This window comes from Epinephelus moara, chromosome 21 (assembly GCF_006386435.1).
Source record: "Epinephelus moara isolate mb chromosome 21, YSFRI_EMoa_1.0, whole genome shotgun sequence".
Lineage (NCBI taxonomy): Eukaryota > Metazoa > Chordata > Actinopteri > Perciformes > Serranidae > Epinephelus > Epinephelus moara.
Genome location: NC_065526.1, coordinates 1,337,949 through 1,348,548, shown reverse-complemented (window position 1 = coordinate 1,348,548; position 10,600 = coordinate 1,337,949). Strand labels below are relative to the sequence as shown.

Sequence of the window (10,600 nt, the reverse complement as noted above, 5' to 3'; positions counted from 1 at the left end):
ATATCACCAAATAAAGCCATATGAAACGTGAAAGTTATGATCCCACTTTCTAGACGGTATATCTCAGCCAAAAATAGTGGTAGGAGTGAGACTCTTACCTTTTATAAACCAGCTAAGTCCCCGCTAACAGCTCCACATAAGATCATGAGTAATCCTTTAACTTTTCCCGTCGCGATTTTGGACTTTGTGTGTTTAGGCTGCTCTGGTGCGAAATACATAATAAATAAAAGAAAAACAATGTTATTTTTGAAAAGTCGAGAGCTTCCTGAATCCGGCAATACCAAACATCACATGGTTTGATGACATAGTGCGCCTGTGTTCAGGTACCGTCCCCTTCAAAGCGTACCACTGCTTGTGTAGTCACATGACTCCGCCCCATCCAGTCTGCGACCTGGAGGCAACATGGAGGAGAACTCAAACACCGAGCCACCTGTGCACCTGGAGCAGCTTGTGCCAAAGAGAAATGTCGTGTCCGCCGTTCGGACACATTTTGTCTTTCATGAAGACGACACCAAACAGAAGGAAAATAAAATATAAGCACTGCAGAAAAACCGTTTCAGCCACCACAGGTAACACCAACAATCTGTTCCAGCACCAGTAGCACCGTCACGTTACCGAACATGAACAGTGCACGGCTTCAAAAAAAGAAAGAGACTGACAACCACACGGCAGCTCCCGATAACACGAGCACTTACAGAGGCTTCACAGTATGAACACGATTGCAGGAAATGTAAAGAAATAACAGGCGTCCTGTCCTACGACCTCATGAAGGACATGGCGCCCAGAGCTACAGTGGAGCACAGAGGGGTTAAACACCTCGTCAACACCCTCAACAGACGACACGCTGTGACATCACCAAAATATTTTTTAACCAAACTGCGGTGTCAAACATGCACAGCTCATGTCATAAACAGCAAGTGATGCAAGTTACACTATTACTGCTATTGACATGGCGATATTCAAAATGTATTTTGTTTGCAAGACATGTAAGTTATTTATTTTATACTGTGTTACAGAACTTGATTTTGATTTAAAAACTAAAATGTGAGATTTTTCATTAGACGTTTTCATCTCAAGCGATGTGTGCTTTGATTTTAATCACGAAATACTGATGTTATGTTGAGGTGGTTCAACATCTGATCAGGATCCTCCTGGTCCAGCTGGTAGGAGGCCCCGGGGCAGACCCAGAACACACTGGAGGGATTATAGATCTCATCTGGTCCGGGAACACCTCAGGGGAGAGGGACGTCTGGGGTGCTTTGCATGACCCGGCTCCGGAGAAGCAGATGAAAATGGATGGATGGAATATTCAATACGTGATCCCAGACAGTTCATCTGTGTGTGTTTCCTTCAGTTATTTATACAAAGATAAGATCTGCTCTTTCATTAGAGAAAGGTTTCCCTATTGACGGTGCAAAGCTCGTCAGTGAACTCTGAGGGCAAAAACCAAAAACAAACTAATCGTTCATTGATCATAATCGAGGTAAAACGTTCAGTTAATTGTGATGTTGATTTGAGGTCATATCACCCTATGACTCACGTACACGTCAGTGACAGGACCATCTGACTTCATCTTACTATATAATGACTAAAACTCTGTGTGTGTGTCTGTTCCATGTTTTTCTCCTCACTGACTTGGTCAATCCATGTGAAATTTGGCACAGTGGTAGAGGGTCATGGGAGGATGCCAATGAAGCAATATTACATCAATTGGCCAAAGGGGGGCGCTATAGCAACCCATTGAAATGTCAAACTTTGAATGGGCATATCTCATGCCCCGTATGTCGTAGAGACATGAAACTTTGCACAGAGATGCCTCTCCTCATGAGGAACACATTTGCCTCAAGAACCCATAACTTCCGCTTATATAGATTTTCCGCCATTTTGAATTTTTTGAAAAACACTTCAAATGGATCTCTTCCTAGGAAGTTTGAGCGATCTGCATGAAACTGGGTGAACATAATCTAGGGACCAATATCTAAAGTTCCCTCTTGGCAAAAGTTGGAAAACTTACTAAAACTGAGCTTCTATAAGGCAATGAATATTGCGGAGGGCGTGGCTCATCACATAAAGGTGTATAACATCTCAAGGGTTTCACCCATCACCACGCAACTTTGTAGGCATATGACCACACATAATCTGAGGGGAACCCTCCATAATTGACCCCATCAAACAAAATGGGGGCGCTAGAGAGCTCATTTCTTATCTAGGCCTTATCTTATCTTGGTATGACTAAGTCATGGTATGGTATGCTGTACATAATCACGGAAACTGTCAGTGTGTCATTCTGTCAGTCAGTCATTCTGTCTGTCCCATGTTTTTCTACTCACTGACGTGGTCAATCTATGTGAAACTGCACATAGGCATTGAGGACTGGCATAGGTAGAAGGTGACAAAGCTGCCAGTGGGTATGGACTAGTTTATTTTATTTTCATTTTTTGACTCCTTGAAGTTGAAAATATCTGTGCAGCACTCTGGATCTGCTTTCATATGGACTTGCAGTGTTCTACCAGCTCATGCAGACTGACACATTAATAAACATCAGTCACTCATCAAGTTTAAAACAAATGAAACTTTGAATGAAAGAAGAGAAACAGGTGGAGGAGACGCTTTGTAAAGTAACGCCTGCATCCAGAGGCAGCGATATCTCTGCAGGCATCAGTTGTCAGTTCTGCATGAAAACACACACATTCATTATTGTCTGGCTCTAAATATTAGGTCTGAGCATCATGCCGTGTTCTAGTGGAAAATGCAATTAGCATAACTTAACCTTCAGACTGGCTGCTTGGCTGAGCGTTACACACCCTAAATGAACGTTAAAGCTTTGTGAAGCAGCTGCCGGCTGATCTGCAGCTCTCAATCAGCACAAAGGAGGAAGACTGTCTCACAACAACCGTAGAGACTCAGACAGACGAAGGTTTTCCTCAGGAAACAGAGTGAAGCTCTGCAGGGCCACAACAGAGATGAGACAGCACTGTGATGATCCACAATAACAGACAGTCTGTTTGGTACATTCACTGGGATTCACCTTCACCAGTTTCCAACCAGTCAGTGTGAACATTCATGATCATATCCAGGTCATGGTTATGACTGGTGAAGCCTCAGCGTACCAACAACTGTGCTTGAAAAGATAAACATGGATGCCAGTTATCGGCGGCACCTCAACAACATCTATCAATCTGTTCATGTTAACTCTCCTATTTTCAGTCAAATGCAGTCCTGGACTGTAACTGAGTACATATACTCAAGTACTGTAAAGGTCTGAGTACTTTTTCTACCACTGCCTATTGTTATCAGATTTTTGTTTTTCTCTCTGGAGGAAGCTGTAAAGCTGCTGATACCATAAACACCACAGTCTGGAATCAGAGTGATTATTTCCTTTATTAATTAATTTCTCAGGTAATCGTCTATATAATCTATAAAATAAAACTATTTGTTTCCTTCAGGCCCAAACATATTTAATTAACTATTGATCGAAAGAGGTAACTGTATTTTAACAAAAAAAAAAGTTGCTATATTTCTAAAAAGACACCAGAATATTTATAGTAATAGATCTGGGTCCGGCTTTATAGAAAATAGGTCCATATATTTTGGGGAAAAGGGTTGGAATTATTCTTGGAAAAAGGTCAGAATATTTCTCAAAAAATGTTACTATATTTCTTAAAAATGGGGTTGCTAATTTTTTAAGAAAAAAGGGTCAGAAAAATTCCAGAAAAAAAAGTCAAAATATTTCTCAAAAAAACAAGCCGATCTATTTCTTGAATAAAAGGTCACTGTGTGTTGTGTAAAGGGTTGGAATCACTCAAGGAAAAAGCTGATTTATTTCTAAAAAATAATCTGGACACTTTATATTTTTTTTAAAAAATCAGTGTTTTGAGGGAAACAGAAAAACTACAGATAAGAAGCTGTTTTATTTCCAGAAAACAGCTGCTGCTAAAGAAAACTAATATTTTGAGAAAAAAGCAAAATGTAGTAATTTGGCAGTAGTTTTATGGACTTGGATGAATTTTCATGGATGTAGTGTTATATTGTCAGTAAAGCGTCATCTGTAAGCCTCACACAAACAGCTCTGCAGTCGAACTGTCTTGAGTCAAACGACGTGAACAAAGTCGTTCCCATCTCTACGTTCTATCAAACATGGCGTGTATAAATCTGGGTAAACGGTGTTTATCCTACCAGGCTCTTCAGTTTCAGGTTGGTCCCTGAGGACTCTGCTGATCCTCCGGGAGACCGAGGTGAGGAAGCCGCTGACAGACGGAGCTCTCCGCTCTGAGCCCCCCTTCCTGGCCGGCGTCCTCTCCGGCCCGTTGCCTGTACCGGGCTCAGACATGGACCTCAGGTAGGGGAAGATCCTGCGCAGAGAGCCGGACCCTGTCTGGCCCTCGTGGGGCCCTGTGGGGGGTTGATCTCTGCTCCGGTCATGTGAGATGATGTTGAACCTCGGGAGGCTGAGCAGCCTCAGGTGAAGAGGCTCTGTGTTGTGCCCTTTGGCCTCGGGGGTGGCCATCTTGGCTGTTGCCAGGTGAGCAGATGTCCTCCACTTGTATCTGTCCAATGGCTGCTCAGGAGCCGGCTGGGACTCGGATCTCTGCCAAGGCTTCCTGTAATAGTGCCAGCGGTACGAGGCCTGGTGGGGACTCTGGACTGGACCCTCGCAGCCCTCAGGGGGGCTTCGACTTCCACTCATGGTCCAGCACACAAAGACTTCCTCCAGGCAGCCGCAGCGAGCAGATGGAGTCCTCCAAACGGGCCCAAACAGCTGGTTTGCCGACAGCTGTGCGCCCTAACTACCCCAACAACACATTCCTGTTCAGTCGTCAGGTCGGGTTCGTCTTCATGTCGACGGCGAGTTCGAGCTGCTGTCTCGCTCTTTCTCAACGGGTTGGTGGTGACTCGTCTTCCTGGGAGGAAGTGGAGCGTCAGATGAAGTTTCTTTAGAGCCCCGGCCAATCAGGTTTCACCAAACAGCAGAGCAGCAGACTGTGGTTTCCCCTGTGAACAGGCTGGAAACTGAAACTGCACACAGTTTAGTGTGTCAGGTTCCTCCTCATCAGTTCATAACCTCTGTCTCCTGATCACTCTGTCTCCAATATTTCACTGACCAGTGACACAAAGACGGCCGGGATTCGGTCTTTAAGAAATAATCCTTTCAGATTTCAGACCTTTATCATCCAGTACACACAGAAGTGCAGCAGTCCAGTTTTATCTCAGTTTGCTGCAACATAAGATTCGGGGAAAACACCTGAAAACAACCGTGTGGTTAAATAACAGTCGTGGAGTGTAACTAAGAACATTTACTCAAGTACTGTGATTAAGTACAGTTCAGTACTTTATACTCTTCGTCTCAGAGAGAAACAATTTACTGCACTTTGTTCATCTGACAGCTTTAGTTACTTCAGACTCTAAAAACTTCCTCCATCTCTGTTTAATGGTTGTCTGATGATTATAAAAACACAATTTTAAGCTTTAAAGTTCTGTTTCTAGACCTTGAGAATAACATCCAGGGGTCCCACACATTTTCATGGGTAAACTTTTCCAGGACTTTTCAAGGACCCACAATGCATCAGACACCAACGAAGAAAGCCATCCTTTCACGGCAGTATGGCTCCTTTCAATAACCCTTTTTTTCTGACATCTTATTAATATTTTTTGGATATATTGTGAAATTTTTTAATGCACATTTTATTATTAATTTTCAAGAAAAAAAAAGTGTCCCAAAAATGGCTGGAGCCTCTTAAAATCTGGTCCCCACTGACAGTATCACAGTCTGTACACTCTGTCATGTGCTTCATCAGCGAGGAATTTAAAATGAAGTAGTGTGAGTCTGAACAAAACACGGTGGTCACGCTGAGTGACCACCAGGGGGTCAGTGGGGTCAGGAGGTCAAATCTCTGAGACCTCTGAGGGGTTTAACATATTCAGGAACACCTCCTCCTCCTCCCTCTGCAGGGCCTCAGGCCTCAGACAGGAAACAGGAAGGCGTCATGGACGTCAGCTCCAGGTCTGGTCAGAAAACTCATCTTCATCAGCTGATGATGATTTAACAAACATGTTTCAGCGCCCTAACTGCAGTATGAGACTGTTTGATACGAGCCGCCGCCATTGTCTCAAACAGACGTGTTCACATTACGTCACTTGTCAGCAGGAGCGTTTATTGGTCTGGTGCGGTGCAGTGCATTCTGGTAGTTGTAGGTTTTCTCCCTCTTGAGTAAAAGTGTCCTTTTTCTTTTTTTTTTAAGGACTATTTTTGGGGCCTTAGGTTTTCTTGTTAGTTTACATATTACTGCGACAGGAAGCTCATAAACGTTTTCATCCTTTTAAATAACTTGTGGAAGACACAACAGGACCTGCTGCATGCAGTGATCCAGCACTCAACTCTGTAAAGATCTGTTCAAGTTTAAATGGAGATGAGTTTTTTAATCATTTTGACTCTGTCACCAGATAATTTGTGGATAACACAAAGAGATTAAATTTGAGGGTTAATTTGTGACCACGACTCAGAAACCAAGAGTCCTGATTTGTTCCTCAGTCTGACACAAAACAACTTTCTCTGTTTGACACAAACCCTCTCTAACTTCTCCTTCTTCTTCTTCTCCTTCCTGTCTTTAGGCTTTAAATGGCTCGCCGCCCTGCGTGACCCACATGTCAGTGTTTATTGGATCACAAAGCGGCTGGTGTCCGGGGCGACGCCACATGTAGGTCAGAGCTAAGACCCAGGCAGGCTAAGCCGAGGAGTCCTGGACCGAGAGCCAAGTCCTCCTCCAAACCGCCCACCAGCACACAACAGGGACGGAGAGAGTCCAAATCCTGCCAGACACTTCCTGTTCACATGAGAGAGTGTGTGGGGGTGTGTGAGAGAGAGCCAACACCATACTCTTCTTTAAGTACCGATGACACATAGGCCCAAAATCAATAACTGTTTTCACATTTTCCCTGATCACGTATCATAGTTCTGTGCGTCACAGTGCAACATGACGTCCTCCAGTGTCTCTATCAAACTGTATTCACTTTACACTGACAAACAAATTAATTCACTGATTAATCAATTCATCACTTCAGCCAAAACGATTCTTTTTTTCTAAAAAAAATCTCACTTTTCTGTGTAAAAATTAAAAAATAAAAACGTAACAAAATAAACAGGGTTTCCCACACAGTTATTTATCTGAGGCCGCCATGCTGAAATGTTCAAGACACGCAAGGAGCATCCTGTTGAGGTTTTATGGTGACGGGAAAATGGCACTGAAATATATTAAAAACTGTCTGAAAAAATTGTGATAAAATGTCCAAAAACTATGATGAAAATTTCCGGAAAAATGTTGATGAAATGTCCGAAAATTAGTGATAAAATGTCAGAAAAAAGGGTGGTGGATGGAGCAAGCTAAAATGTTTTCTCTCCTCCACTGGCTGTGGGATTCAAGAACGGAGAAGCAGCTTAATGTGAGGGACTGGAGCCTGGGTGGCGTGCGGGTGCAGCTTTGACTTGGACATAATGGCAGGTAACTGTTCGGTTTATTGAGTTTTACAGGTATGGGCGGGTGTGGCTTTTCAGAATTGGACATATGCAGGACTCTGACGCACGTGGACACGTTTCAGTTCAATTCAGTTTCATTTATAAAGCCCAATATGTCAGAGGCTTTACAGCATACGACCTCCCTCTGACCTCAGACCCTCACAGCTCATCAGGAAAAATGGGGGAACCTCAGGAAGAGACACTGAGGAGGGATCCCTCTTCCAGGACGGACAGACATGCAGTAGATGTCATACAGAACAGATGAGTGAACAAGTGAACATCGGCCTCCTGGGTGAACGTCCGGTGTTTGTTGGGCCCCTCCCCTCACAGCCAGCCTACATGGACTTTCTAGCTCCTTAAGTTAAGTTGCTGTCCGGCAACGTTTCACACTGACGTCGCCCGGCCGCCTGTCATACTGCAGCGACAGGATGGCTGTCTTCGTCGGTGTCTGATGCGTTATGGATCCTTGAAAAGTCCTGGAAGTGTTGAAACATTTTTCCCCTTGAGAAGGTGTGGGAATGTGTTTATTCATGGCTGTGGGACTTTTATTAACGAGTGCAGGCGGGTGCGGCTTTGACTTAGACATAATGACGGGTAACAGGTTGGTTCTGGTGCTGAGCGTCACGGGTGTGGACCTGGGCAGGACTCTGATTTCAGCGCTGTTTCAGAGAGATCATGTTTTGTCCGTTTGGTGGACGGCTTTAAATACTACAATACCCATGAGCTTCGGCTGCCGTTGCCAGGGAGAGGAAGCCATTCAGAGGCTCAAAACATTTTGTCGCTCCAGCTGGAAAACAAAAAGCAGCACCATGGCAAAGAATTCAAAAGTGAATTAATTTAATCTGCAGAACGTGTTTAATCTCTAACGCGTTAGCGGCACACGAAGGAGAATTCTGAGCTCTGTGATTGGATGTTTTTTACCCAAATGCACCCTGGGAGCTGTAGTTGATCTCTCTGTCTCAGTTTTTACGATGTGCAGTTGTTCATCTTTTGATTCAGCCAGGACAGTTTCATGTCCATCAAAGCTTCAACTATGAGTCACAAAACATCAGACTTTTATTTCTTGGGCGCCTGAAGCCAAAAACACGATGCAGTTGTAGTTGCCAGCAGAGACGAGGTTTACACCCCCCCACCCCTCTAAAACTCAAAGCATCCAAAAAGTTGATCCTGGCTCAGCCTTTGCCATGATCACCATATTTCTGCTGCTGCACAGGACAAAAGACAAACGTTGTGCAGACTAAGGAGGCAGCAGGACGCAGCGACTCCCCAGAGGACCAAGAGGCAGCAGACATCATTCACACCTCTGCTTTCAGCCTCTTCACACCTGCAGCTTCACCTGGGAATCTCCCAGATATTTCCCCTCCACAGGAGCTCTCTGGATATTTTTATCTTTTAAGATCAGATTAATATTTGAGGAAACTGCCTGCACCAGCAGTCCTCTCTGCAGGTGGAGGGTGGGTACACCTGGACTCGTGCAGGACTCTGACCCCGCCTGAATCTGACTGAAAATCTGGAATCTAAAACATTTCCTGGAATGAAGCCCAAACATTCCTGCAGCTGAACATCACTGTGAGCGGCGGGAGGAAACAACACGAGACAAACAGGGACTCTGGGAGGAAGTTAATCAGGTGGAAAGTCAGAGGACGACAGAGGAGTTTCAGAGTCTGTGATGCACGAGGAGAGAAACTAAATCTGCTGCTCCATTAGAAAGCCGCTCTGTCGACTTCTCATCTCCATCCTGCCGGAAACCAGGAGACCCGGCAGCAGCAGCAGCAGCAGCCTCCAGCTAAAAATAACCAGCGGCCATAAAAGAGACCTATAAATCAGCCGAGGGAGGGACACGGCCCTCAGGAATCCTGGGTAAATCTCCCACAAGGGTGACCGGCGCTCACTGCCGTCACAGAAGACACTTCCAGAAAAAACAGACAGGAAGTTTAAACTCAGCGGAGGTCACTGTGAGGAACACGAAGAGCTCTGAACTGCCAAAACATCAGCTTTGAAGAAAACGCTGCAGTTTGAGGATGAATGTCTGAGTTCGTCTGATTCAAACACCTGCAGCCAACAGTCACCCTGGTTATATTATATTTCCTAATTTATAAGAAATCTGCAGCTCACAGCTCCTCAGGGTTCAGTTTACCACCAAACAGAAAAGAGAAAAGCATCAAATCATCACATTCAAAAAGAATATTTAGCATTTTTTCGTCTAAAATGGCAGATTTACTTCCTGTTGATCAACTTCAAAAACTGCAACCGAGCGTCTATGTTTGGCCAAACTGGATAATTAATATGAATGATAACAATAAACGGGAAAGAAAATGATGTAAAACCTCAAACAGCAACTGCTGCCTTTTTATTTCTTGACCAAAACCTCCACACAACAGCTCCCCTGCACAAGTTCCCCAAACATTTTATCTGTCCTACGGCAAGTCAGAGGGACAAACAATGGAGATCAGTCCGCTACAAAATGAATAAAGTGGAGTCACATTGAGATTTGAGCTGACGAAGAGGAAGTGTTCATTTTGTCAGTGAAAATTTTGACGTTACGTTTTAGTTTTCATGACTCAACTGTCACGACAATTAAATGTCCCAGTTGAGCTGTAACTGGAGCTCCACTTCACTGTGCATGGAAATGCTTTACTGACAGTTTAAAACAAAGTGTCCGGTTTTCTTTTTCAACACAAGAGACACTTTAAGATCTTCACTGTGAGTTGTGACGCGTTGTAAAATACAGATGATGGTTTAAAAGTCGTGTGAACATGTCAGTTCTCCTTCAGACAGCAGCAGCAGTGTTGGACAGTTAGAGGACAGTCACAGTTCATCTAATCCACTTTACAGTCACACCTTTAATCTGCAGCCCGTCACCATCACACTGATCCACTTCTGCTCCTGTAGTTACAGCTCACACTCAAGTAATCTGATTACTTCCTGCTGATACCTGACACCACAGGTAAACAAGAATGTAAACAGGAAGATGTCTGCTGGAAAAACTTATACAACACAATAATATAAAAAAAGACATCAGTGGACCGGCAGTCCTCATCAGGGTCCATCAGTGGACCGACAGTCCTCATCAGGGTCCATCAGTGGACC

The 10,600-nt window shown here is 44.2% G+C and overlaps 1 protein-coding gene across 4 annotated transcripts in view; it reads right to left on the bottom strand.

The window, feature by feature from the left end:
- Positions 1–10,600, bottom strand: part of rasal2 (RAS protein activator like 2) — a 112,498-nt gene that overhangs the window by 92,614 nt on the left and 9,284 nt on the right. For 2 of the 4 annotated variants that reach the window (XM_050074439.1, XM_050074440.1), the window contains exon 1: positions 4,177–4,894. The exons of 1 other annotated variant lie outside the window; for it this stretch is intronic. In XM_050074439.1, coding sequence (XP_049930396.1) covers positions 4,177–4,687 — 511 coding nt within the window. In that variant the 5' untranslated portion in view covers positions 4,688–4,894. Of the gene's footprint in view, positions 1–4,176; positions 4,896–10,600 lie in introns of those variants that run through there. One more of the 4 variants, XM_050074441.1, reaches the window with a different exon arrangement.